General features: G+C 54.3%; 2 protein-coding genes across 17 annotated transcripts in view; both read left to right on the top strand.

Moving 5' to 3' along the window:
- The first annotated feature begins 2,166 nt into the window (after positions 1-2,166).
- Positions 2,167-3,887, top strand: LOC102117123 (filamin-B-like). Its single transcript, XM_005550726.5, has 3 exons — positions 2,167-2,584; positions 3,250-3,459; positions 3,578-3,887. Exons 1-3 carry the CDS (start codon positions 2,182-2,184, stop codon positions 3,763-3,765), a joined length of 801 nt encoding a protein of 266 aa, XP_005550783.3. The 5' UTR covers positions 2,167-2,181; the 3' UTR covers positions 3,766-3,887.
- A 1,832-nt stretch (positions 3,888-5,719) lies between these two features.
- KCP (kielin cysteine rich BMP regulator) overlaps positions 5,720-27,445 on the top strand; it is a 37,436-nt gene continuing 15,710 nt past the window's right edge. For all 16 annotated transcript variants that reach the window (XR_012432829.1, XR_010585828.1, XR_012432836.1 and 13 more), the window contains exons 1-21: positions 5,720-5,832; positions 8,224-8,366; positions 9,342-9,531; positions 9,618-9,694; positions 10,435-10,519; positions 12,643-12,725; positions 12,945-13,038; positions 13,906-13,988; positions 22,488-22,581; positions 22,726-22,805; positions 22,882-22,975; positions 23,303-23,388; positions 23,460-23,541; positions 23,758-23,910; positions 23,985-24,091; positions 24,172-24,265; positions 24,948-25,121; positions 25,229-25,311; positions 25,495-25,588; positions 25,677-25,868; positions 26,100-26,270. Coding sequence is in view for 5 of the 16 variants with exons in the window: in XM_045388393.3 (XP_045244328.2) it covers positions 5,751-5,832; positions 8,224-8,366; positions 9,342-9,531; positions 9,618-9,694; positions 10,435-10,519; positions 12,643-12,725; positions 12,945-13,038; positions 13,906-13,988; positions 22,488-22,581; positions 22,726-22,805; positions 22,882-22,975; positions 23,303-23,388; positions 23,460-23,541; positions 23,758-23,910; positions 23,985-24,091; positions 24,172-24,265; positions 24,948-25,121; positions 25,229-25,311; positions 25,495-25,588; positions 25,677-25,868; positions 26,100-26,270 (2,341 nt within the window). In the remaining 11 variants the exon portion in view is untranslated. The remainder of the gene's footprint in view (positions 5,833-8,223; positions 8,367-9,341; positions 9,532-9,617; positions 9,695-10,434; positions 10,520-12,642; positions 12,726-12,944; positions 13,039-13,905; positions 13,989-22,487; positions 22,582-22,725; positions 22,806-22,881; positions 22,976-23,302; positions 23,389-23,459; positions 23,542-23,757; positions 23,911-23,984; positions 24,092-24,171; positions 24,266-24,947; positions 25,122-25,228; positions 25,312-25,494; positions 25,589-25,676; positions 25,869-26,099; positions 26,271-27,445) is intronic.

The raw sequence follows: 27,445 nt of genomic DNA, 5'->3' as shown, positions 1-27,445 counted from the left end.
AGTGCCGGCCGCCTTGGGTGGTCTCCCCGGACGGGACCTGCGCGATGCAGAAGAACCCAGCGCAGTCCGGGCAGAGCCAGCTTTGCCCCGCCGTCCGGACCGGTGCTCCAGGGCGCAGCCACGCAAGCGCACCGCAGACAGGTGGGTACCCTCAGCCGCGCGCTCCTCTCCGCGTCCCAGTCCGGTGCGCCCCGAAGGTAGGGGGAGCGGTACCCGCTGCTGCCCAACCCCAAGTCTAGGGCTCCACCAGGGACCGCGCCCCTCAGGCACCTGCGGGCGGAGGGATGAAGACTGGAGTACGGCGGGTTCCGCGTCCAGCTGTGCCTGGAGACCGAGCTCGGGTGGGTGCCTACAGCAGGGTGCGCCCCGCCGACCTGGGACTTCCCAGGCTCCCCTCACGCCCCATCAGTTTGGGGTGCTGGCGCCCGACGAGCCCCAAGGCCCAGGCGGCGGAGTCGGTGGGGGGCGCAGTCTCTGATGCTCTCCCCTCGCCATCGCCCAGGATGGGGGCTCCCGGGCATCCCGCTGGAGGCTGGCTTGGGCCACTGAGGAGCGAGGCCCGATCCTTACTTTCCATGCACTCACCCACGCTCTTATCGGGCCACCCTCACCCTTTCGGGAAAAAAAAAAAGGTTGAGGTTTAAAGCTTTCATTCCCCCCCCCCCCCCCAGATCTTCAGGCCAATGGCAGGAACTGTGCAAGAGTTTGCGGGAAGACGGTGTCAGGTAGAGGCTCCATCTGTCCCTGGGCTCGCGGCCGGGAATGGTAGACGTCGGCCCCCCAAGCAGCGGAGAAGGATGGGGCGCACTAGTTCCTGGGCTGGTTTCTGTAGGTCCTGTCCCAGAACTTAAGAAGACAACAATGAAGAGGCTAAATGTGGAGGAAAAGTGAGACTAGTGTGGCCGGGATGCTGGGGGAGATGGCAAGGACCAGCGCTGGCCTCGCGCAGTTGTCTCCGGACCTGGGAGGGGCGGAGCGGGTACCCGGGAGCAGAGGCGGGAGTGGGGGACTTTCCCAGCCTCGCAGCCACGCTGGGCACAGCAGGGTGAGGACCAGGGTGCTGCTCCTCCAGCAGCAAGAGGAATGGTCCAGAGGCCATGCCTGGGGGTGGGGGTGGCTCCGCGGGGCTGGCCCAAGGGGTGTGCCCCAGGGGAGACAGCGAGAGGTGTGGGGGCAGAGGGAAGGGGGGAGGAGGAGCGGAGAGGAAGTGGGGAGCAGGGGCAGAGGACTGGGGTGGGCCTGGGCCTCCGCGGACCCAGTCACCAGGGCTCGAAAGTGCACCGGCTGTGTCCATAAAAAAAACTGGCAAGACCTCCCCTCCCCCTGCCTCCACCCTCCCCCTACCCCATAGCTGTGGGGCCTGGGGCTGGGGCTGAGGGGCTCCAAGAGTTTAGGGAGGCACTGGGTAATCACCCCTTTTTACCTAAAGGCCCTGCTTGGGGGTTTTCCCCCTGTACCCTGGTCTTCCCCCACCCTGCCCCTGGGAGGAAGCTGAAAGAAACTTCTTCCTGGGCACCTGTTGCCCCAGAGCCTCAGCCTGTCTGGACCAGGCGGGCGGCAGGGCCGGGGGTATGGGCAGCTCACCCGGAGGGGTGGGATTTAGGATCAGGCCCAATGCAGTGAAACCTTTGTCCTCTGCCTGAGCTGGGTGTGGGTTTGCAAGGAGACATGTGACCCAGACCAACCCTGGACACAGCAGGGCGCCTGCTGTCTGGCTACTCTTATTAAGACTGCTGTGGCACTTCCTCCCCTAGTGGCCCCCTGCTACCCAAGCCTTGCAGCTCCTGGAGTGACGGGACTGTCTCCTGGGACTCCACTGGGGCCCTGGGGTTGGCTGTGAGATTTTACCAGCCCATCAGGAGCACTTGTGCATCCCATCCTCATATTCCAGATCTGGGGCTCTCCCAACAAGTTTATCTGCTTTTTCCCTGGAGCCCCTCCAGTCCTCCCTGTTGACCCACCTCCTCCCCAAAGCCCTCCCAGGTTAGTCCAGCCACACTCAGCTTCCCACATTTGAGTGCTCATGCACCCACAGCTGACACAGCCCATCAGGCACTTGCCTTGTGCTCTCAGCCTGCTTCACACAGTGTGGGGCTCTGCCTTCCTCAGCCAGGACAGGGCACATCATCTCTCATTTTCCTGGTACCCAGCACAGCTAGGCTAGTGCCCCTCAGAGCAGGTATGCACCGAGGATTGCACACTGGACCCTGGTTCCTCCTGTCCCCAGGCTGGGCTGGCAGGCAGGGGCCAGGCTGGGCATGGGGAGGTGACAGCTTCCCACAGAGGCTGCCAAGGGAACTGGAGCCTAGCCCCTCTTGGGCCACAAGCCCTTCCTGCCCTCAGCCTTGCTACCTCTGGCCTCTAGGTGTGTCATTAGAGTTCATCGTGAACACCCTGAACGCCGGCTCGGAGGCCTTGTCTGTCACCATTGATGGCCCCTCCAAGGTGCAGCTGGACTGTCGGGAGTGTCCTGAGGGCCACGTGGTCACTTACACTCCCATGGCCCCTGGCAACTACCTCATTGCCATCAAGTACGGTGGCCCCCAGCACATCGTGGGCAGCCCTTTCAAGGCCAAGGTCACTGGTGAGTGCTGGCTTCGGGGAGGTCCATCCAACCTGCAGCCCAGCCCAGCCTGGAGGGCTCCGGTGGCCACGCACATCCAGACCATAGTCTGACCCCAGACACCATGGTCAGTTTACCAGGGCTAGAGGTGGGCCTGGCTCTACACAGCACACATTCTGTGGAGTCAGGCATGATGGTGTAAAAGTCCCATTCTTCCTCTCCATCGCGGCCCCTCACTCCTTCAGCTCTGGCCTGCGCTGGCTCCTCAGGCTCTAGCATCACTTTCTCCCCTCCTGGCTTCCCATATTCCTCGGCTCCAAGAAGACACAGTCAGTATTGAGCAAGCTCCCCTCTTGAGGCTGTCTGTAGGATGCGTTGGGTGGGTGTTCCTTTGTAAAGTGACTCTTACCCTGTGAGTTAGCCTGAGTTCCCAAAGCCTGCAAGGGTGAGGGTCACAGCATCTGAGGCCCCAGCCCTGGGGTGGAGCACCAGTTGGAGCTGGCAGCTCAGGGCCCTGGCTGGCAATGGGGCTGTGCTTCTAGAGTGGCCCTTGGAGGAATTTGGGGGGAGCCGCGAATGCAGGCAGTGAGTCCCACAGGGTGGCAATGCTGACCGAAGGTCCCCTGCCTGGGGAAGAACAGGAAGCCCTTCTGACCAGGTTTGTGCCCCATCCACCCGCCCCTCAGGTCCGAGGCTGTCCGGAGGCCACAGCCTTCAGGAAACATCCACCGTTCTGGTGGAGACTGTGACCAAGTCTTCCTCAAGCCGGGGCTCCAGCTACAGCTCCATCCCCAAGTTCTCCTCGGATGCCAGCAAGGTGGTGACTCGGGGCCCTGGGCTGTCCCAGGCCTTCGTGGGCCAGAAGAACTCCTTCACCGTGGACTGCAGCAAAGCAGGCAGGTGGCGGGGGGAGGGTGTCTCCCAGGGTGTGAGCAAGAGGCCGTCAGGGAGCAGGGTGTGGGTCACAGTAGGGGACTCCCTGGTGTGAGCCCATCCCTCTGCCTCCCTCTCCAGGCACCAACATGATGATGGTGGGCGTGCACGGCCCCAAGACCCCCTGTGAGGAGGTGTACGTGAAGCACATAGGGAACCGGGTGTACAATGTCACCTACACTGTCAAGGAGAAAGGGGACTACATCTTCATCGTCAAGTGGGGTGACGAAAGTGTCCCTGGAAGCCCCTTCAAAGTTAAGGTCCCTTGAATGCCAAAAAAGTACCTCCCCAGCCTCAGCCCCCACCTCCAGCCAAACACACATTACACACACACACACACACACACACGTGCCACACCCAGACACACGCACAGAATCAGACACTACAAACACCTGCCTTGGGGGTGAAGTAAAGTCACAGCCTCCTCACCCCACTGTGCCCCTGGGGTTGGAGGACCTTGTCTGTGTCAGGACAGTGTCCCTCCCCGGGAACGTGACATGAGGGCAGACTGGGGCCAGGCTCAGGGGCAGAGGCTGGGACATGAGGGACTGGAAGGGGGCTGTGGGACCAGGGAAGCCTTGTACGTCTTCCCAGTGTGGTTTAGAGCTGCTCACCCTGATTCTCCCCGATTCTGTAAAATGGGGATGGAGGTGCCCCCATTCTTCATAAGGGAAGTAATAAGTGCTCATACCTCTGTGCCAGGCACCATGTGGTACTAACCCTTACAAACACTCCATGAAGTGGGTGCTGTTAGAGCTCCAGTCACAGCTCAGAAAAATCAGCCACCAAAAGTGAAGTGACCTGCCAGAGGCCCCAGAGCAGAAAGCGTGAGCTCCAGGATGTGCCGTGGCAACCCTGCCGGAGTCTGTGCTCTGAACCGTCCCACTACCTAGCCCCCTGCAGGACTTGCCTTCCAGAGGCACCCAGTCAACAAAGCCACTTTCCTTAAACCTGCCAGGAAGCCACTTTCCTTAAACCTGCCAGGAATAGCACTGCCGCTTCCTTGTTCCTCTTCTGGCTGGCTGGCCCTGGCTTTCCTCTGTGACCCCAGATCCAGGCACTGAGGCCAGGTCTTACAGTGGCGTTACAGCCTCCCCGCCGCCTGTGGCAAAGGCTCAGGCCCACTAGGGGCCCAGACCCTGGGGCAGAGAAGCTGCCCTCTCCTTACTGAAGCTTTAAGCTCTGTGGAGAGTGGGCTGGGGAGACCTCAGTCCCTTCCTGGGCTAGGGGGAGGGGTAGCTTCTGACTTCTGGTCTTTATGGCAGGGAGGGAGAGCTTTGGAAGGGTTCACAGCTCCGCCCTCAATGTCCCTTTTTGCCTGTGAGCTTCGCCTGCGAGACCCAACCCTCTGCTTCCCAGCTGCAAGGAGGAGTTTCCCAGCCCTGTGGGCCCACAGGGACGGCTGTCCTCACTTCCTCCCTTTGGCCCCCTCCGCCTGCTGAGCCCAGGGCCCAGCCCTGCCCCCTACCCAGGCTCACCCCACAGCCAGGCCTGAGCTCAGGTGTGGGAATGGGGCTGAAACCAGCCAGTGAAGGGGTGGCCTTGGCATTTGGGGCCAAGCCTGAGACTACTGGAGTGGGAAGGGGTGTTGAGTGGAGTCCAGGAAAGAAACTTATAGGTGGAGAGAGGAATACACTGGTCATGTCCATGATTTCAGAGATGAGGACTACTTATTATTTGTTATTTACTGAGCATTTACCATGTGTCTACCAACTCTAAATTCTTATATAATCTCACTTAATGCTTACTCAAGTCTATAAAGTAGATGTGGTGATCCCCAGTTTACAGATAGGGAAATTGAGGCGCAGAGAAGTTGGTGGTCTAAAGCCACGTGGAATTGGCTGAGCAGGGATTTAAACCCAGCTCAGTCTGCTTCTGTAAACCTGTGAGAGAGAGGAAAAATCCATCTGGAAACTCCAGGCGATGGAGTAACTTAAAGGGGCAGGGAGACTGTCCAGGAGCCCCAGAGGGGTGGACTTGGGTTTATTTTCTTTTCGGAGTCTCCTCCTGGATCTTAAGCGGAGACAGGGCCTGTACCCACGCTGGGCTTCCTGCGAGCTGGAGCTGCTCTCTGGGGTCAGGACCGGCCGGGGCCGGGGAGGGTGGAGGTATCCATGGGAAAGGCGCGCGCGGTGGGGGTTTGAGCCCTCTCTGAACAAAGCCTGGGTGGGAGCGGCCTGTGTGTCCCCACCCCGCCTCCCCCAGCGCCTGCTGAGCCGCGACGACAGACGACGGCAAGCGAGGCGGAGCTAGCATGGCCGGGGCCGGGGCCGCTGCGCTGTCCCTTCTCCTGCAGCTCGGGGGCCTGGCGCTGGCCGTGGGCGCGGGCGCGGGAGGTGAGTCCAGGCGCGGGAGACCTGGGGTCCGGCCAGGTGCGCCCCCTGCCTCCTATCAGCCCGGCCTGAGGGGGCCGAGCGGGGCCGGGGGCTGCTTGTCTTAGCCCTGCCTGAAGTTCACACGCCTCCCTGGCCAGCCCGGTCCTCCCCGTCGGGGGAGCGAGCAGGGTTGGGAAGACCGCGGCCAAAGCAGGGGGTTCAGGAGCGGGGGGGTTCCTGCAGCCGGCGGCGGGAGAGAGCGCGGCTGCCCTGGCATCTGGGAGTCTGAAGTTAATTATTTGTCTTGACGAAGGAGGGGGAGAAAGCAGGCCCGCTGTGGAAGCTGACTTTGAGTCTGTGTCTGGCCCTCCCTGGAGCGGGACAAGCGAGAATGGAGGGCTCGGTGCCGGCAGGGGGCCAGGGGAGGCTGAGAGGGGAGCCCGGTACAGTTCCTGGGGGACCAGTCAGGTTTTTGCCACTCGGAGCTCTTTCTGCAGGTCTCTCCAGGCAAGGCTGGCCCTAGCTTCACCTAGGGGTACCAGAGGATCCAGCTTCTCCCGGACTCCTTCTGCCTGCCTGCTTAAGCAGTACTGGAAGAGGGGCCTGGGAGGAGGGGCCCTGGGCAGCAGGGTGAGGTCCCACGGGAGTCCAGATTGGGTAGAAGGTTTCAGATGCTGACACGCCCTTCGTGGCCGCCCTCTGTGTGCTTGGGAAGGACTGAGACCGAGTGCCATTCCGGGTGACAGGATGCCCAGTACAGGGATGGAGATGGGAAAGGGTACCTGGGGTTTGGGGGCCAGCATCTGCCCATGGTGCGGGGTCGGAGTTAGAATCCCTGATATGAGCGGGCAGTAGCGGGGCTGGAAAGGCGGGCGGTGCTTGTGATCCGTTCCAGCGGGACTTACTCCTGGGAGACTTCAGCTGTGTGATTCAGAAAGGTCGAGTGGAGAGAAGGAACGCAGATGGAGGCAGGGACAGGGCTTTGCCTTCTGAATGGAGAAGGTGGAGAGAGGAGAAAAGGGGGATGGATTAGGGGACAACTCAGACAATAAAAGAGGGGAGCTGAGTCCCAGCTTTCTGGCTTAAGTAACTGAGTAAGTGGGATGGCATTAACCAAGCCAGGGAACTTGGGGCAAAGCAAGTTCAATTTTAACCTAGAATCCCCTCCGCCTTTGACGGTGACAGTGAGTGACATTGTTCCCCTATCTCACAGGCCTAGTGTCTGTGAGAAACCCTTTTAAGCCACTCCAGGCCTGGCCTCACTAATGAGCTGCCATGGTGGGAAAGACCCAGCTCTCCCTCCTCCTCTGTCTGTTCCTGTTGCATCCCTCCTCCTCATCCCTCCCTCCTCCTCTCTCTGTTCCTGTTGCATCCCTCCACTTCCCCGCTCCAGACCCTCCACTTCCCTGCCGATCCCTGCCTGGAGGAGGGACCCATGTCTGCCTCCTCCCCTCCTGCCTTTACTTTCCTGGCTGCAGGAGAAGGATCAAAGTGAAAAGGTGAAAGTGACCATCCCCAACCCCAGGCCAGAGCTCAGAGGTGCCCTGTCCCCCTTTCCTGGACATAGTGTCTTCTAGAATCAGGGACAGGCTGCCTTCACTGGATCTGTTGTGTTCAAAGCTAGTGGAGGCCTTGCCAGCACCTTTCTCAAACCCTTCAGGAAATGCAGCCAAGTCCCACTTTTGGAGCCCACCACACCCAATGTGGGGGCCCCCAGGACCCCCTGTCACAAGCCTGGAAAACTGTGCTCAGGGTTGAGAGCAGGAGCAGGGGGAGCAGTTGTCCTTCTCTCAGCACTTTCTCCAAAAGTGATGGCTTTTCTGACAGGTCTAGACAGAGAGTCAGGGGATGGGAGCCGCTCGTGTTCTCCCTGAAAAGACTCCCAGCCAGACCCCAGGCCCCTGAAAGCAGCTCCACCTGGCGCATGTCTGTGGCCTTCCCCTGTGTTTCAGCCTGTGCTGGCTTCCAGGCCCTCCCAGCATGACATGTCAGCTTCCCAACCATCCCTGGCCAAGCCCCTGGCCCAAGAGAGGCGGGATGATCCTGACATCCTCACCATGGCTGGGGACATCAGCCGGGGCAGGCTGCAGAGCAGCCCTGCTCCAGAGACTGCTCCGTGTCCCCCGGTGGGCCGGGGGGCCTGTGGCTCACCCAGACAAGCAGGAGAAGCTGGTCTGGGCCACATTTGTCCACTCAGAACTTCCTTCCCCTTCTTCCATGCCCTCGCCTCCAGCTTTCACTCCCCAACCCTCACGGACCACATCTCCTTCCCTGGATGGTGGGCGGGCAAGTGGACAGGGTGGGGTGCACAGGATGACCCCCTTCCCCTGTGGGTCAGAAGACAGAACCCAGGAAATGTGGCCAGGCCAGCCCCTCACCCTCAGGCCCACATGGGATTCTTGTGCCCTTCAGGTGGGACTGTCCCCAAGGAGCCCCCTGGGCAGCAGACACCTGTCCACTCCTCAGCCCCTTCTGGGGACCCCCAGGAGCAGTGGCTCCCCCTGCGAGAGTGGCTGGGGCGGCTGGAGGCTGCAGTGGTGGAGCTCAGAGAACAGGTACCATGGAGACAGGGCTGGTGTGCATTGAATGGGGAGGGCTTCTCATAATGGGAAGGAGGGAAAAGTTCACCTTGGAGGGGGTTCCTAAAATAGAGCTTTCTTTCATTGCACATGGAAAGGAAAGGCTCTTATCTGAACAATTTCCTTCCTTCTTTTCTTTTCTCCTTCCTTCCTTCCTCCCTCCCTCCCTCTCTCTCTCTCTTTCCCTTTCTTTCTTTCTTTCTTTCTTTCTTTCTTTCTTTCTTTCTTTCTTTCTTTCTTTCTTTCTTTCCTTCTTTCTTTCTTCTTTCTTTTTTGTGAGATGGAGTCGCCATCTGTCACCCAGGCTGGAGTGCAGTGGCACGATCTCAGCTCCCTGCAACTTCTGCCTCCTGGGTTCTAGTGATTTTTGTGCTTCAGCCTCCTGAGTAGTTGGGACTACTAGTGTGCACCACCATGCCGGCTAATTTTTATATTTTTAGTAGAGATAGGATTTCACCATGTTGGCCAGGCTGGTCTCGAACTCCTGGCCTCAGGTGATCTGCCTGCCTCAACCTCCCCAAGTGCTGGGATTATAGGTGTGAGCCACCATGCCCGGCCTGAACAGTTCTTAACATTTATTCTTTCATACAAATGAAGAACCTGCAGGCTATTTGTTTTGTCAGTTCATGTTTCATGCTGTTCCATGTATTTGGGAAATGTCATGGAATGTGCTCTGCATAAGGCATCATCAAGAAATATTTTGGATGGGTAAAGATGTCTTTAATTCTTGGGGCAAGGGTTGGGTCCCCATTTTGTCCAAAGAAGAGAATGGAGCTCATGCTCCCCTGAGAACGGTGATCATTTGAGCTGGATGCTGACTGAGGGGGACCCATCTCTGCTCTGGAACTGGCAAACTTCTTTCTCATCCCGCCTCATTTTCACACCCCTCATCTCTGCTGGAGATGGTGGGGACACTGAGCCAGTGCCTGCTATTCCATCTCCTTCCTCCAGAATAAGGACCTGCAGATGAGGGTGAGGCGGCTGGAGTCCTGTGAGTGCCACCCTGCATCTCCCCAGTGCTGGGGGCTGGGGCGTGCCTGGCCCGAGGGGGCGCGCTGGGAGCCTGACCCCTGCACAGCCTGCATCTGCCAGGATGGGACCGCTCACTGTGGCCCCCAAGCCCACCTGCCCCATTGCGGGGGTAAGTGCCACCCTATCCGCCCACCGGGGCCACCTAACGGCCTGCAGATGGCATGGGGTGCTTGAGTGACACTGCTGTCTCCTCAGGCTGCAGCCAGAATGGCCGGACCTACGGCAACGGGGAGACCTTCTCCCCAGACGCCTGCACCACCTGCCGCTGTCTGGTGAGCTCCCAGGACCCACCTGGGATGTCCCTCACCTTTCTGCCTCTCTTCAACTACCTGTCACCACAATGTGGCACTCCAGATGTCGCATAATGGGCTCTGCCTGCCACTCCCACACATTGCCATGGTGGCTTTCAGTTGATTTCAAGTAGGAAAAGGAGCTCAACACCCATGGACACTGGGGGGCCCTCAAGCCACTCAATTCAGACCTGGCCAACAGTGGCGTGGAGGGCAGAGAATGTATTAGGTTGGTGTAAAAGTAATTGCGGTTTTTGACATGACTTTTAATGGCCAAAAAACCGCAATTACTTTTGCACCAAGTTAATAGTTGCTTGTCCTCCTATGTCACCTCCCACTCTTCCACTGCCCATCTTCTACCTCGGAACCCCCTCTCCTGCCTGTTCTCCCTCACCAGGCTCTGCATCCACCTTCCCCCAGTCTTTCCTTCCTCTTCCTCCACTGAGAAAGTCTTTCGTCTTCTTCCTAGGATCTCCCCTCTCTGGGGAATTTGCTGGCACCTGGAACAGATGGTTCCCCAGGGTTAAGAGCATCAGGAGACGATGGGAGTGGGGGCGGGATGTCTCTTTTCTGCCTTTACAGAGAGGGTAGCCCACATCCTCAGAGCCGACTCATCCTGTTGCCCCTCTGACATGTCCCAGCCTGGGCTGAGGTTTTGCTTCCAGAGGCCCTGTGCTCTGGGGTTCTGAGGCCTGTGCAGCCATCTCAGTCTGCTCCCACAGGAAGGGACCATCACCTGCACCCCGAAGCCATGTCCAAGAGGACCCTGCCCTGAGCCAGGAGCGTGCTGCCCGCACTGTGAGCCAGGTCAGCCTCCTGCCAGCCTCAGCTCCACCTCCTGCATGCCTTCTGTGGCCCACAGCCACAACCTGCCACCTGAGGGTCAACGAGTCTGGGACATGCCCAGGGGTGCCTGTCCTCTCACTCTGACAGTAGCCAGGGGAGTGCAGAACCCATGCACAAGTCAGCAAATACTGGCTCTGGCCTGGGACTGAGCCAGAGACCATAGGAAAACAGGCACAAAATCTTTTTCCTGCCCTCAGGGAGCCTCCAATCTAGTTGAGAAGATAAGCTCATAGCCAAGCTACCACAAGATGTAAGACCCAATGAGCAGATTAAGAGGAGGTGTAGAAGGCTGCAGTGTGTGCTTTGCCAGAGAAGGGCACAAGAGGCAGCAGAAGCCCGTCCAGGCTGGGCAGTCAGGGGACCTTTCCAGACAATGGGTCCTTTGAGCTGGGTCTTCATGGGAAAGTGGGTTTCCACCTGAAGGAGAGGGAGTATGTGAGGGTCCTCCGTGCACAAGGACAGGGTGGAGAGAGGTGGGTTGCAGGAGGCCATGTGGGAAGGCCATGGGAACAGGCTGCTGGAAGCCTTGCAATTAGGACTTTCTTCTATGGGCAGTGGGGGGCACTGACGGCTGAAGCAGCGTGTGGCATGGTCAAGGGGGTGGTTGAGGAATATTCACCTGGTGGGGGCTGGATGCAGACAGAGGCATCGGGGCTGTGACAGCAGTTGTCTAGGCATGGAGCCAGGGGTCCCGTGGGCTGGAGAAAGGGGGGTGTTTCTAAAGGACGGGCAGGAGTCTGTGACTGGCTGTGTCCCCTGGAATAGTGGAGGCTGAGTTTGGGACACTAGGATAGCAGTGGTGCCGGGGACGTGAAGAGAGCTGGGAGGAAGAGGAGGTCATGGCTATGCAGGGGGGTGTTACTGGCTCATAGGGGGATACGGTTGCCAGATTTAGCAAATGAAAGTCTAGAATGCTTTGTTATATCTGAATTTCAATAAACAGCATGTCAGTTTTTAGTACAGGTATATCCTATTCAATATTTGGGATATTCTTATACTGAAAATGATGTTTTATTAATCTGAAATTCAAATTTTACTGGGCATCCTGTATTTTGTCTGGCAGCCCCACCAAGAGAGGAGTCTCAGCTGGTAGTTAGAAAGGTGGGACAGGGACTCAGACCAGTTGGGTCTGGAAATGCAGCCTGGGGTGTTGGCTGGAGAAGAGGACTAAAATCTTGAGGGTTTATGAATCTCAAAGAAAAGACACACAAAGAAAAGACACACACACACTCTCTCTCTTCAGGGCACGTGGTGCCTCAGGGCCACTGCTAGCCTATATAATGTCTTTGGTGAAATTTTAAAAGGCATCCTTTCCTCAAGACACTACTTCCATCTGTTGTAAAATAATGGAACTGTGCCGATGATGTGCCTGTCTGACACTTTACTGCCATCTGCTGGAAAGGTGTAGTAAATATTAAAATCGCTGATGTCCGTCACGTGAATGGTGTCCCTTTAATGTGGCACCCAGTCCTTTGGGTCTCTTACTTGTGGGCCAGGGCCTGGTTATCCAGGCTGCCCTGGGGCCACGGGGCTGGGGAAGCATGGCATCCAGAGCCCTGTGTCATCCACACCTGCCAGGTAAAGGAATCAGCTACCACCCATATCCCTGCTGCTGAGCAGACTGCCGGCCTGGCCATACCAAGCCCAAATATGGGGGCTAGGCAGGGCTGCTACTGACGCTGCCCAGGCATCAGGGCTGAAGCCTGCCAAGCCTGCAGAGTAAGCCAGCTCTGGCAATGGAGAGGGAGGGAGCAGGAAGGGACGAGGAGGGAGAGCGGAATAGACAGAAAGAGGGAGGATGGTGTGGGGAGGGAGGGCTGGCTCAGTATCTGCCCTGCAGGCAGGGGCTGTGCAGTGCCAGCAGTTCTCATGTTCAGAGCTCAACTGCTTGGAGAGCTGTACCCCACTTGGGGAGTGCTGCCCCATCTGCCGGCCCGGTGACCTGCCCTGTCCTGCCCTGCCCTGCCCTGCCATCCCTTCAACTCCAAGGGTCCAGTACCTGCTTGGGGTCACGCCTTCCCTCAAGTGATGTTCACCCACCCTACTCCCTGGTAACCCACTTGTCATCCTGCCAACCTTCACAGGCTGTGAGTATGAGGGGCAGCTTTATGAGGAGGGGAGCACCTTCCTATCCAGTTCCAACCCTTGTCTGCAGTGCACCTGCCTGGTGAGTCCACCTGTCCCCTCGGCCTAGGCCCTGCTCCTCCCTGGATACCTGCCCTGCCACTCCTCCAGCCCCCTCACATGCCTCGCAAGAGCTGGAGCCAGCTAGGCTCTCCCTCCATCTCTGCCCTGTGTCCCCCTTCTCTGAGGGTGCCCAACACCCACCCACCCTGCCCTCTGCGGGAGCCAGATCAGAAGCCTCACAGCCACTGGTGCATTACAGAGGAGCCGAGCTCGCTGCATGTCCCTGAAGTGCCCGCCCAGCCCCTGCCCACAGCCAGTCCTGAGGCCTGGGCACTGCTGCCCGACCTGCCAAGGTGAGAGCCCCTGGCCCTTCCCTGGTAGAGCCACAGGTAGGCTATCGTGCCATTTCTTGAATTCCAGAACCCACCTTGCTGGCCTCCGGTGGGTTTGGTCCATGGGGGAGCTGGAATGCCTGAGCTCAAATTCTGCCATTGCCATCTAGGGCTTGTGTGACTCTCTACCACAAGTTCCCCATGTGTAAGGTGCAGATAATGATATTCCATACCTCATTGTGCTGCTTAATAAATGCTTGCTTTCTACTTTGTGCTCCCCAATCATTAGACATGGGGTCAGCCCTCAGGAATGACCACTAGAGTGTGACACTGAGTCAAACACTAATGCAAAATCCTGTACCAGTCAAGGGCAGGAATAGAAGCAGGTACCAGCCACTGTGCAGATTCAGAGGAAGGAGACCCTATCCAGCCTGGGCACAGGAGGGAAAGCGGCCTGGAGGCAGCTGGTCCCCAGGTGGCCCTTAAGGATAGAGAGCAGTTAGCTTGGTGAAGGGCTGATGAAGGCAGTGAACCTCCCAGGAAGTGGGGAGAAATCAAGCACAGGTGTGGCCCTGACACTCAGGGTGGGTGTGTGATGTTGGCTGGGAAGGTGAGAGAGGTGACGAGGGGCCGGAGATAGGTGGGGCACATGGGTGTGGCCATGCTCTGTCCAGGGAAGACCAGAAAGGGTGGGCTACGGAGCTGAGGCCTCACCCTGCCTGGGGCACTGGGAGCCACTGGGGAATCTAGGCAGAGATCTGACCCCATCTAGTCTTGGCTCAGGAGAGAGCCCTCAGACGGCATGTAGACAAGGAGGGCGGGCAGGCTGAGGCTGGGGTCTAGGCCAGCTCCTACCAGACCTCCCTCTGCTCACCCCCTCAACCCTAGGCTGCACAGAAGGTGGCTCTCACTGGGAACACGGCCAAGAGTGGACCACACCGGGGGACCCCTGCCGAATCTGCCAGTGCCTGGTGAGTCCTGAGGCTGCTCCTGGTCTGTCCCCTTCCCTGCCCTCAGGCCCACTGTATTCTTTCCCTCATGCCATGGAATACTTCACAGAGGTGTTGAAAGAGAACCCAATGGAGAAGACCTAGGCACTGTCTGCTGGGGGCTGGGCAGAGCTCATCTGCGTGCTCAGCTCTGAGCCCATTGGTGCTCAGCCTGGGTTAGTGAATGAACTCAAGGAGCTCAAAGGCTGGAGGAGGAGACTGGGCAGGATATGGCAGGCAGCAAAAGCTCCAGGGTGGGAGAATCACAGTTTGACTTGAGACATCTAGAACTGTGCTGTCCAATTTACAGCCACTACTACATGTGGCTACCCAGCCCTTGACGTGTGGCCAGGTCCAAAATGAGATGTGCCATAAGTGTAAAATATATGCCGGATTTCAAAGACCTCCTATGAAATAGAGGGATGTAAAATAGTAATCTATTATATGTTGATTACATGTTGAAATCACAGTTTGGATATATTGGGTCAAATGAAATATGTTTTTAAAACTTAATTTCATCTGTTTTGTCTTCATGGTGGGGGCAGTGTTTACTTACGCCTCAAAGGGCAAGTAGGGTTTGAGCAGGGAAAATGAGGGGAAGGTACCCCAGATATAAGGAATAGCCTAGGGGAGGTAGGAACATGTAAGCCGTGATGGCCAGGTGGGCACCTGAGGAGGGCTGTGTTTCATGGGAGCTTCCTGACAGCCTGCTAAGTACTAAGGACTCTGTGCGAAGGCTACAGGGCACCCAACCCCAATGCAATTGTTACAGGAAAGGGGTCCCAATCGAGACCCCAAAAGAGGGTTCTTGAAACTCGCGCAAGAAAGAATTCTGGGCAAGTCTACAGAGTAAGGTGAAAGCAAGTTTATTAAGAAAGTAGAGGAATAAAAGAACGGCTACTCCATAGACAGAGCAGCCCTGAGGGCTGCTGGTTGCCCATTTTTATGGTTATTTCTTGATGATATGCTAAACAAGAAGGGATTATTCATGCCTCCCCTTTTTAGACCATGTAGGGTAACTTCCTGATATTGCCATGGCATTTGTAAACTATCATGGCGCTGGTGGGAGTATAGCAGTGAGGACGACCAGAGGTCACTCTCGTCGCCATCTTGGTTTTGGTGGGTTTTGGCTGACTTCTTTACTACAACCTGTCTTATCAGCAGGTCTTTATGACCTATATTTTGTGCCGACCTCCTATCTCATCCTGTAACTTAGAATGCCTAACCATCTGTGAATGCAGCCCAGTAGGTCTCAGCCTCATTTTACCCAGCTCCTATTTAAGATGGAGTTGCTCTGGTTCACATGCCTCTGACATTTTCCCCCTCCCTTTTATAAGAGAACCCTTAATCCTAAGGGGTGCAAAGGGACAAAGATCCATCTGTAATTTCTTCAGGCTGAATAGGGGCAATGACATTCCTGCCTAACTATTAGGGTCTCTCTCTCTTGTGTTCAGGGTAGAGAGGTGCTTAATCAGAAAGCATCAGTATGGCAAGGGCCATTCATAACTCCGAGTTCTGACAAAAGTTGATATCTGGAAGATTAATAAATGTTTAATTTAAGAAAATGTTGAGTAAGCTTATCCTTATTCCTACCCAAAGAGTACAACAGAAACATATTCCACAAGAGTAAAGCAAAATCAGTGAAATTATCTCAAGTAAACTAAATTAGAAGGTTTTCCATGAACTGGACAACTGTTGGAACCAAGCTGATATGGGATTGCTAGATGATTCCAGTACATGCCTAGAATTAGAATATTGACTCCAGATTTTTACATAACCCATCCTTTTTGTTTCTTTTCTGCAGCAGCCAGAGATCTCTGGTTGGGTCACAGGAACAAGCAGTCAGTCTAAATTGCAAAAACAAACTTAAAAACAACTGCCAAGACTAGAATTTAATAACAAGTATACCATAGTTCTTGAAATATAATATTTCTCTCTCCAGTTTCCCATTTTTACTAAAGACTAATCATGGTAACACTGATTTGCCTTATTATATTTGGCCTGATTATTTGTATAAAGTGTGGCAAGAATAATTATTTTTTATATAAGCTCTTTGAAATTGGCTTTAATGGAACTCTGTTCCATAAAGAATCTCAGATAGGATTTTTTTTTGAGCCAAGCCTTGCCATGGGTTTGTACCCTCAAATACCTATGAGTTGAGTAAATTCCTCTCCTCTTGAGGTTCCAAGATAACTTGGGGCTCCTGGGCCTGTTAGAAAGTGACATTCTTTACTTACCACAGGTCAGAAGCCCTGTACAGGCACTGTGTAGGCAAGGTATGAGGCCAGTTTCCCCAAGGGGCGTTTATGGGCTCTACAACTCAAGTTTGATTCCTTAAGGGAAAGTATGCCATTCCAGTCAAAGCCTTGGTAAAATAGCCAGTTTCTCCAATTGTGTCCTGTTACAAAAGAAAACAGATTTTTGTTGCACACATGCAAATAGCTATATTGCCATAAATTAAGAATACTCACAAATAGTTTCCAAATTCTGGATAAATTAGGTAGAAAGAAAGAAATATGCTTCAAATTTTGTTCACAGGAGTATACTTTACTCAATTGCCAAAAGCTGTAAATAGCTCAAAAAAAGTTTTTTTTTACTATGAAAAATAAAACAAAGGATCAGCAATGTTTTGAACAAAAAGTCAAATAGATTATGTCAGAGTCCATGCAGTTAACTTCTGTTTGACATTCATGAACATTTCAGCTCTCTATGAGAGTTCTGAAAGTTTTTTCATCTATTCTGATATCACCGTCTCCAAAGTTATCAGAAAGCCTGCATCTAAGTGCACCTGTTGAAGTTCTATAGTTGATTATAAAACCATCTTTTAAAGAGGGTTAAAACAAGATAACAATTGTTTGTGGATGGTAAAAAGTTTTAGGACAGCCACTATAAAAGCTACAATTGATAAGAAAATTTGGTTACTCTTGTGGCATATAATAAAAAGAAAAATTGGTTACTCTTGTGGCATATAATAATTTCACATAACAATTATAATTATTAATAACATACACTGTCATATCAGCATTATAGGAGTTTCTTATAATTTTGGAACATATAACACATTTATATAAACACAGCCATAAGAAAACCAAATACCATTTCATATTTGACAGTACTTCCTATATGACTTTTATACCAAATAAGCCAAATGTCGCTGTTGCATGGGTGCATTATTGCTGTCAAACTCAATTCTTAATAAAACCTTATAGACAAATATTTCTTAATCAGTTTGACTATAAGGTAAGATTTTCATAAATGTTTTATAACCCTTTACAAATTTTTGTTAAAGAGCAGATTACAAGCAGGTTTTGCTTTAAGAAAAACCTGTTGCACTTTTATTCCAATGCTCAATTTACAGAAAAACTGGATAACACCCCTTTAACCTTAACCAATATGTTCACACACAATTTATTTTACAAGATTAATTTTTCACAAACCTTCCACAACTTGCTCAAACCTTCAGCTTTATTCTGTCTAACTTAAAACAATCTTTTAACCCTCTAAATTTAGGCAATAAATCCATATTTTTTCAGTAGTCTCAATCACATGTTACAATGGTAACCCTTAGCAACTTTTACTTTTGGTGAAAACCTTGGTAAATTCAGGATTTTAACTATGTACTAGGTGTGGAACCTAGCCTAGGACACACCAGGCAGAAGTGTAGATAAGGTATGACTTTTTCCAGCATAGCTAGGGGATGTGGCAAACTCCACATGTCCCAGGACTTACCTAACTGTAAAGCAGGCAAGTTGTATAGTTAAGAGTCATAGTGTGGCTGGGTGCTGTGGCTTACACCTGTAATCCCTGCACTTTGGGAGGCCACAGTGGGCAGATCACTTGAGGTCAGTGGTTTCAGACCAGCCTGGGCAACATGGTGAAACCCCATCTCTACTAAAAATACAAAAATTAGCTGGGCATGCTGGTGCATGCCTATAATTCCACCTACTCAGGAAGCTGAGGCAGGAGACTGGCTTGAGCCCAAGAAGTGGAGGTTGCAGTGAGCCAAGATCGCACCATTGCACTCTAGCCTGGGTGACAGAGTGAGACTGTCTCAAAAAAAAAACAGAAAGAAAAAAAAAGAGTCATAGCGGCATTTTATGAAACTTTTAGGAGGCCTAACACCCTTTAACTTGTACAACATTTATTGCATAAATTCCCTTTCACGAATTCTTTCATGACTTAAACAGACAATCTATAATATGCTTGGAACTTTCTGACTTGTCTTAAACATTCCTCTCTTTAAACAACCAGTCATTTTACTTTAGAACACGAGTTTACCATACAAGATCCTTTCTTATATAAAATCTGTTTGCTTTATAACCTTTTTTGCATAGCTAGGAGACATGGCTAATTCCACATGTCCCCAGGCCTTATCTGGAATCTAAAGCTCCAAAATAAATTGGATAATTTTCAAAAGTCAAAGAAGCAGTTTATGACCTTAAAGCATTTAGCAAATCTAATATCTGACCTGCATAATTTAGACCAAATGTTTAAATATTTGAAGATATTTTTATTTTATCAATAATCTTTAAGACTGTGCTTATTTCCCAAAGATTACTTAAGTCACATGAACTAAAAGGCATTAGACTTTTTACTTTTCTGACAAAATATTTAAGCTCTTATTATTATTAAACCAATTAGTTAAAGCTCTTTTCTATATAAACATCACACACACCACACATATAAATACACAGACAAAAGAAGATAAAGGGCCGGGCGCGGTGGCTCAAGCCTGTAATCCCAGCACTTTGGGAGGCCGAGACGGGCGGATCACGAGGTCAGGAGATCGAGACCATCCTGGCTAACCCGGTGAAACCCCGTCTCTACTAAAAAATACAAAAAACTAGCCGGGCGAGGTGGCGGGCGCCTGTAGTCCCAGCTACTCGGGAGGCTGAGGCAGGAGAATGGCGTAAACCGGGGAGGCGGAGCTTGCGGTGAGCCGAGATCCGGCCACTGCACTCCAGCCTGGGCGACAGAGCGAGACTCCGTCTCAAAAAAAAAAAAAAAAAAAAAAAAAAAAAAAAAAAAAAAAAAAGAAGATAAAGGGCTCATCCTCTAAGTTGTGAATTGAACCCTGAACCCAAGTCACCATTGTGATGGCAGAAACCAAGAGAGAGTACTGCCATGTGGTTACAAGGTCAAGCTCCCAAGGACATACAAGACAAGAGGGAAACCTTATCCAGTTTTTTTTCAGGGACCTGCAGCAAAGTTTGTAACTGACCAGTTTGCTGGGTTGTCTTGAAAAGCAGGCTTACAGGTGTCCTAAGCCTGTGTTCTATTCTAAGGTACCTTTCTTTATGACAGAACAACACAGAAAGACACACAAAGCACACCAGATTCACTATAGCTTAAGACTAGCTCACACATTCTTTTTTTCCATTAATCAAAACTTTGCAGAGGAAATAAACGGTGATTTTTACCATTCATTCAACCAACTTGCAGTGGAGGGCAAAGGGGGAAGCATTGCCTGAGGCAGAGTGGGAAAGGTGAAGTGCTCAGGGAGGCCAGAGAAAGACCCACCTGTTGCTCAAAAGTTTGGGTGGCCGCGTTATCAGTAGTGAAGGGATTTTTTTTTTCTTTTTTTTTGAGATGGAGTCTTGCTCTGTCACCAGGCTGGAGTGAAATGGCATGATCTCAGCTCACTGCAACTTCTGCCTCCTGGTTTCAAGTGATTCTCCTGCCTCAGTCTCCTGAGTAGCTGGGACTACAGGCGTGTGCCACCACGCCCAGCTAATTTTTTTTTTTTTTTTTTGGTCAGATGGAGTCTCGTACTGTCCGTCGGGCTGGAGTGCAGTGGCGCAATTGTGGCTCACTGCAACCTCTGCCTTCCGGCTTTAAGTGACTCTCCTGCCTCAGCCTCCCAAGTAGCTGGGATTACAGGCACCTGCCACCACGCCCAGCTAATTTTTTGTATTTTTAGTAGAGACGGAGTTCCACTATGTTGGCCAGGCTGGTCTCAATCTCCTGACCTCATGATCCTCCCACTTCAGCCTCCCAAAGTGCTGGGATTACAGGCATGAGCCACCGCGCCCGGCCAATTTCTGTATTTTTAGTAGAAACAGTTTCACCATGTTGGCCAGGATGGTCTCAGTCTCTTGACCTCATGATCTGCCCTCCTTGGCCTCCCAAAGTGCTGGGATTACAGGCGTGAGCCACTGTGCCCGGCCACGAAGGGAGCTTTTTCGGCAGTCCTATCAGCTCTTAAGTTTTCCCTTTTAGCGAGGAAAAAACTCCTCATGTCCCACGATCCTGTATTTGCCTAATCCTGTCACCCACAGCCGTCAGCTGTGAGTACAAGACAGATTAATCCCAAGAGAATAGCAGTTAACATCCTGTAGTGCCAAACCCATTCTTAACTGGGAGAGACTTTACCCAGAGGGACCTCTAATCGTTTAAATCTTAGAACAGACTCTAACCCTCCTGAGTTGGGCCTCTATCCCAAGGCCCATCAAGTGTCCATGCCTTTTATTAAGAGAGGCCTCTAACTCCCCTAAGTGGGGCCTCTGACCCAATCCCATTCTTTCCCTGGGTATATGCACCCCACTGGTGCAGCCTATTTAGAAGGTCGGGGGATTTCTTCAGTATTGTTCCTTCCATGGCTCATCAGAAAGATGTTACCAGACCCCATCACTTACCAAAATTAGCCTGTGGGTCGGGGGTAACTGCACTATCATCCCTTCAGTGGTCGCCAGAAAGATGTTACAGGAAAGGGTCCTGATCCAGACCCCAAGAGAGGGTTCTTGGATCTTGCACAAGAAAAAATTCAGGGCAAGTCTATAGAGTAAAGTGAAAGCAAGTTTATTAGGAAAGTAAAGGAGTAAAAGAATGGCTACTCCATAGACAGAGCAGCCCTGAGGGCTGCTGGTTGCCCATTTTTATAGTTGTTTCTTGATGATATGCTTAGCAGGGGGTGGATTATTCATGACGCCCCCTTCTAGACCATGTAGGGTAACTTCCTGCCATTGCCATGGCATTTGTAAACTGTCATGGCGCCGACGGGAGTGTAGCAGTGAGGACGACCAGAGGTCACTCTCATTGCCATCTTGGTTTTGGTGGGTTTTGGCTGCAACCTGTTTTATCAGCAAGGTCTTTATGATCTGTAGTTTGTGCCGTCCTCCTATGTCATCCTGTGACTTAGAATGCCTAACCATCTGGGAATGCAGCCCACTAGGTCTCAGCCTCATTTCACCTAGCCCCTATTCAAGATGGAGTTGCTGTGGTTCAAACTCCTTTGACACTACCATATCCTCCCTCTCCCCACCCATGAGAAGTCATTGGCTGCTCAGACCCTGACGGAGCTGGAGGCAGTGGGCACAGGGATGTGGGTGTGAATTCAAGGCATGGGGTCTTTTGGAGTCAGGCCGTTGGGGAGTGGCAGCAGTCACCATGCTAAGTACCAGCTTCTAGAGGTAGGCGCCACACCAGATCCCTTGTTTCCTTTGATCCCACAACAAGCCTATGAGAACAGGACTATTATTGTCCATTTTTTTTCAGATGAGTAAACTGAGTCACAGAGAGCTTAAGTGACATGCCAGTTTGTGTATCCGTATGAGTTTCTTGGGCTGCTGTAACAAAGTGCCACTTACTAGGTGTCTTGAACAATGTAAATATATTGTCTCTCAGTTCTGGAGGCCAGAAGTGTGAGACCAAGGTGTGGAAGGGTTGGTTCCTTCTGGGACTGTGAGGAGGAATCTGCTTCAGCCTCTGTCCTCGCTTCTGGTGGTTCGCTGGCGATCACTGGCATTCCTTGGCTTCTGCAGCACCTGAACCTCTGCCTTCTCTTTTCCATATCGTTCTCCCTGTGTGTGTATGTGTGTGTATGTGTCTGTGTGTAAATTTCCCCTTTTTAGAGGGATACTGCCTGGCACAGTGACTCACGCCTGTAAACCCAGCACTTTGGAAGACCAAGGCATGTGGATCACCTGAGGCCAGGAGTTTGAGACCAGCCTGGCTAACATGGTGAAACCCCGTCTGTGCTAAAAGTATAAAAAATTAGCAGGGCATGGGGGTGCGTGCCTGTAATCCCAGCTACCCGGGAGGCTGAGGCAGGAGAATCGCTTGAACTCAGGGGGTAGAGGTTGCAGTGAGCTCAGATCACACCACTGCATTCCATCCTGGGCAACAAGAGTGAAACTCTGTCTCAACTTACAACCTGTAAACCTGCAACTTGTTTTATCAGCAAGGTCTTTTTCACCATCTCAAAAAAAAAAAAAAAAAAAGGTACTAGTTATATTGGATTAGAGACCAACCCTGATCCAGTATGACCTCATCTTAACTAATTATGTCTGCAATGACCCTGTTTCCAAATAATGTAACAGGCTGAGGTACTGGGGTGAGGAGTTCAACATATGGATTTGGGGATGGGGCCACACAATTCAATCCATAACAACATCTAATAAGTGGATAGCGGGGATTCTAATGCCATTTCCTCCTCTCAGTTGAGCCCTGACAGCCCCTTCCCCTATTCATTCTCCCCACCAGGAGGGTCACATCCAGTGCCGCCAGCGAGAATGTGCCAGCCTGTGTCCGTACCCAGCCCGGCCCCTCCCAGGCACCTGCTGCCCTGTGTGTGATGGTGAGTCGGTGGGTAGGGCAGGGACCTGACCACAGGGGGCAACCTGGAGAAAGCTGATGGGTGGCCCTGCTCGGAAGCCCATGGAGGCCAGGAGAGGGCAGGGAGGGGCTCCGGAGGAACATCTAAGGCCCCCCTTCCCAACAGGCTGTTTCCTAAACGGGCGGGAGCACCGCAGCGGGGAGCCCGTGGGCTCAGGGGACCCCTGCTCGCACTGCCGCTGCGCTGTGAGTGTGGCTGCCTGGCAGGGAGGGCCTGGCTCCCGGGCCTGCCTCTGGTGTCCTGACCAGGCCCTGTTGGCAGAACGGGAGTGTCCAGTGTGAGCCTCTGCCCTGCCCGCCAGTGCCCTGCAGACACCCAGGCAAGATCCCTGGGCAGTGCTGCCCTGTCTGCGATGGTGAGTGGGGGCCGGAGTCACTGCGGGAGGGGCAGCCTTGGCCACAGAGAGGCTCCAGGTGTGGGGGATTTGCTTCTCTTGGACCTAAGCCCCTGTTACCCTGTTCCCAAAGTGAGTCCTCACCACACCTTCTCATGACAAACTGGCACCATGCTGGGGCCTGCGCTTCTGTGGCATAGCTGTGGGGGCGGGGGGCTGCTGGCAGGGCACCCTGGAGAACTCTGCTGGGTCTTCTTTGTCTGGGTGGGGGTTGGACGTCTTGGGGTGATGTGAAGCTTCCCGTCTGCTTCCAGTCCTATTACCCCACGCCCCTGTCATCCCATCCAGGCTGTGAGTACCAGGGACACCAGTATCAGAGCCAGGAGACCTTCAGACTCCACGAGCGGGGCCTCTGTGTCCGCTGCTCCTGCCAGGTAGGCGGTTCCTCCGCTCACACCCAGATCTGCCTCATTCCTTCAGGGTGTCTCACCTGCTTCCCTCCTAGGCTGGCGAGGTCTCCTGTGAGGAGCAGGAGTGCCCAGTCACTCCCTGTGCCCTGCCTGCCTCTGGTCGCCAGCTCTGCCCAGGTGTGTGTGAGAAGGGGAGGAGCAGCTGCTACGGGCGCTGCCTCCGGGGGCTGCAAATGGAGGGTGCTCCTTCCCTGGATGGCGTACGGGTTGCTACATCCACTAGCCATTCTACAGTGTCAGTGGGGATGGTGAAGCTGGGGTCCCTGTGTCCTGGGAAGGACAGGGATGAGTGGGAGGTGTGCAAGCTGCCATGTGACAGCCCCCTTACTACAGCCTGTGTGCTGGATGGAGAGGAGTTTGCTGAGGGAGTCCAGTGGGAGCCTGATGGTCGGCCCTGCACCACCTGCGTCTGTCAAGATGGGGTACCCAAGTGCGGGGCTGCGCTCTGCCCCCCAGCCCCCTGCCAGCACCCCACCCAGCCCCCTGGTGAGTGCCTGGGCTGATCCTGGCTTTCTTCCCCTGCATTACCCAGCTCACCCTGACCAGCCTGCCCCACCCAGGTGCCTGCTGCCCCAGCTGTGACAGCTGCACCTACCATGGCCAAGTATATGCCAATGGGCAGAACTTCACGGACGCAGACAGCCCTTGCCATGTCTGCCGCTGCCAGGTAGCTGCCCAGCCTTGCTGCTGCCCTACTGAGCCCCTCCTGGGCGTGCCCCCATTGCTCTCTCCCCTGCTGTCTCCCAGGATGGAACTGTGACATGCTCCTTGGTTGACTGCCCTCTCACGACCTGTGCCAGGCCCCAGAGTGGACCGGGCCAGTGTTGCCCCAGGTGCCCAGGTATGTGGGCACTCACTGTGCCTGAGGGGATCAGGGCCCCAGAGGCTGCTGTCCCACAGCCCCATGGACCCAACAGATACCTTAGAAAGCATTGGCCTTCTGAATTGTTTCAGTCCTGTTTCAGAGCTTAGAACTCTCTGGAACTCAGGGGGTGTGTGTGGGTGGGAGGGAGAGTAGAGATTTGTTTATTCCTGCCTGTACCTACACCACCCTCTCCTCCCATGCTGCATTTCCTCTTTTAGTAACTACTGTCCCCCACCACCACTCTAGAGCCCCCATCCCCCACCCCCCAGGTATCTACCTGGATAACACAGGTTCATGAGCAGACACTTGAGCCTGCCACATAGGAGGCTGGGTGCTGGGATGCATGGGACATGTCCCTGCCCGCATAGAGTCTGTGTGAGGGCGTGTGTCAAACACAGGTACACACGTGTGTAAGCACTCCCCTTCTTCCCCTCAGAGACACACATCTGCCTGCAGGTGAATGATCCCCAGTGCACATGCACACACACGTGTGTGCTCAGAATGATACACACGCCTGCACACATGTGCACATGGCCACTTCCTCCTCTTCCCTATCGAGTCAGCTTCCAAGTGGGTACTTGGGCAGCGGCTCTGGACTCCAGGGCTGGAGGGGCTGTCAGGCTTTGCCCTCATACCTGCCCCACTGTCCACCGCCTAGACTGCATCCTGGAAGAAGAGGTGTTTGTGGACGGTGAGAGCTTCTCCCACCCCCGAGACCCCTGCCAGGAGTGCCGATGCCAGGAAGGCCATGCCCGCTGCCAGCCTCGCGCCTGCCTCAGGGCCCCCTGTGCCCACCCGCTGCCTGGGACCTGCTGCCCGAACGACTGCAGCGGTGAGCTGGGCGAGTCGGGGCGACCTTCTGGGATGACGTGGCCCTGGGAAGGCAGCAAGCCCTGGGGGAGTCGCCGTCTCCCAGGCTATAGCCGCTCCCTCCCACAGGCTGTGCCTTTGGCGGTAAAGAGTATGCCAGCGGAGCGGACTTCCCCCACCCCTCTGACCCCTGCCGTCTGTGTCGCTGTCTGGTGAGTCTGCATCTGGGTGGGAGGAACCTAGGGGAGTGGAGGCGGGACTTGCGGAGGCCAGGAGAGGCCCGCCCAGGTGGGAGGGGTGGGACCTGGTGGCACCTGGTGGCAACTGGATGGGAGGGGTCTCCTCGGCCTCCCCCAACTAACCCACCGACCCGTGGTGCGTCTGTCGGTCCGTAGAGCGGCAACGTGCAGTGCCTGACCCGCCGCTGCTCGCCGCTGCCCTGTCCAGAGCCTGTCCTGCTGCCGGGAGACTGCTGCCCGCTGTGCCCGGGTAGGGGCCGCATCCCTCGTCTGCTCCTCCCCCGAGGTCCCCTCGGAGGTCTGTTCCTGGGCCCCTTTGACGCGCGCTCTCGCCGCAGCCTCCCCGGCCCCCGCCGGCTGCCCACGGCCCGGCGCGGCCCCCGCCCGCCACCAGGAGTACTTCTCCCCGCCTGGCGATCCCTGCCGCCGCTGCCTCTGCCTCGACGGCTCCGTGTCCTGCCATCGGCTGCCTTGCCCGCCCGCGCCCTGCGCGCACCCGCGCCAGGGTCCTTGCTGCGCCTCCTGCGACGGTAACGCCCTGGCGTCGCCCCTCCAGGCCACCAGCGTCCTGCAGCCCCATCCCGGCCCGCCCCGGCCCGCCCCGCCTCGGAGCGCCCTGCCCAGTCCACCTCCTCCAGGCCCTCTCCGCCCTCGTTAGGAATGTAATGTCCGGTCAGCAAGGCCTGGGAGCCAGCCCGCACGGCCCCCAGCCCCCACGACCCCCAGCCCGCACGGCCCCCAGCCCCTGCCCTTCTCCCCAGGCTGCCTGTACCAGGGGAAGGAGTTTGCCAGCGGGGAGCGCTTCCCATCGACCACTGCCGCCTGCCACCTCTGCCTTTGCTGGGAGGGCAGCGTGAGCTGCGAGCCCAAGGCATGTGCCCCTGCACTGTGCCCCTTCCCTGCCAGGGGCGACTGCTGCCCTGACTGTGATGGTGAGGGTCAGGGGATAGGGAACTGCGGGGGTGGGATGGGGGGACCAGAGGGCTGGGTCAGCATAATCTTTACTGCCCCAGGGTGGATCTAAAATATTTATTACAGTAAGAAAAAGCCCTGAGGCTGGGAGCCTAGATCGAGCCTGTGACCCCAACAATTTGGGACGCTGAGGCAGGAGGATCGCTTGAGCCCAGAAGTTCAAGACCACCTTGGCAACATAGAGAGATCTTGTCTCTACACAAAAAATTTTAAATCAGTTGGTTGCGGTGGCTCTGGTACTACTTGAGAGGCTGAGGTGGGAGGATTGCCCAGGGGTTTGAGGCTACAGTGAGCCATGTTTTCGCCACTGCACTCCAGGCTGGGTGACAGAGTGAGACCTTGGCCAAAAAAAAAAAAAGCCTGAGACAAAAGCCTGGATCTTCTCCTGCCTCTGTTACTATTTGGTGCGTGGTCTTAGGCAAGTTACATAACCTCTGGGCCTAAATTTGGCTCTTGTAAAAAGACCCAGTCCCCCAGTCCTCCTGTCCTCCCTCACTCTTGTGCAATCTTGGCAGTTTTGGCCAGTCGCCCTCTACCAACTGCAATTTTGTTTACTACTTGCCTTCCGATTAACTCACTTATTAATTTAAATTGATTTAGAAAGGAGTTTTATATCATACTGTAAGTGGAAAAGTAGACTTGCCAGGACCACATTACCATAAAAATGAATACAATTAAAATGATCATGTTGTTAAATCCTAGTCAGATACTTTTGCCCACCAAGGCTTTGAGCCTGAAATTCACCCTCTCTTTTTTAAAAAGGGAGGTGAGCAAATGGCAGAGGTGCCAAAGGCAGGCTGCCACCACCCTGGGACCCCACCCCCTCCTGGATTCATCAGTGGGCTTGGAAGAGCGTGGGAAAGGTGCTACCTTAGGTTCGCACCACCTGAGTGAGCTGGGGCTACTCCCAGCTCTCCGGGTTGGAAAACTGGTGCCTCTGGCAGTGGCCTGCTGAGTATTTAACCCTGGGGCAGCAGATTCCTTGTGGGTGTTTTTCTACAAGTTAAATAGGAAAGTTTTTTGCAGGACAAAGGGGAGAAAGTTTGCCGTTTGGCCAATCCAAACCCCGCATCCCTCACGACTGCTTTGCTCCCTGGGCTTGGACTGTGACCCCCATCCGCTACTCTAGATCTTT

The sequence above is a fragment of the Macaca fascicularis genome, chromosome 3 (assembly GCF_037993035.2).
Source record: "Macaca fascicularis isolate 582-1 chromosome 3, T2T-MFA8v1.1".
Lineage (NCBI taxonomy): Eukaryota > Metazoa > Chordata > Mammalia > Primates > Cercopithecidae > Macaca > Macaca fascicularis.
The sequence above is the reverse complement of the archived record's forward strand: the minus strand, read 5'-3'. Positions and strand labels throughout refer to the sequence as shown.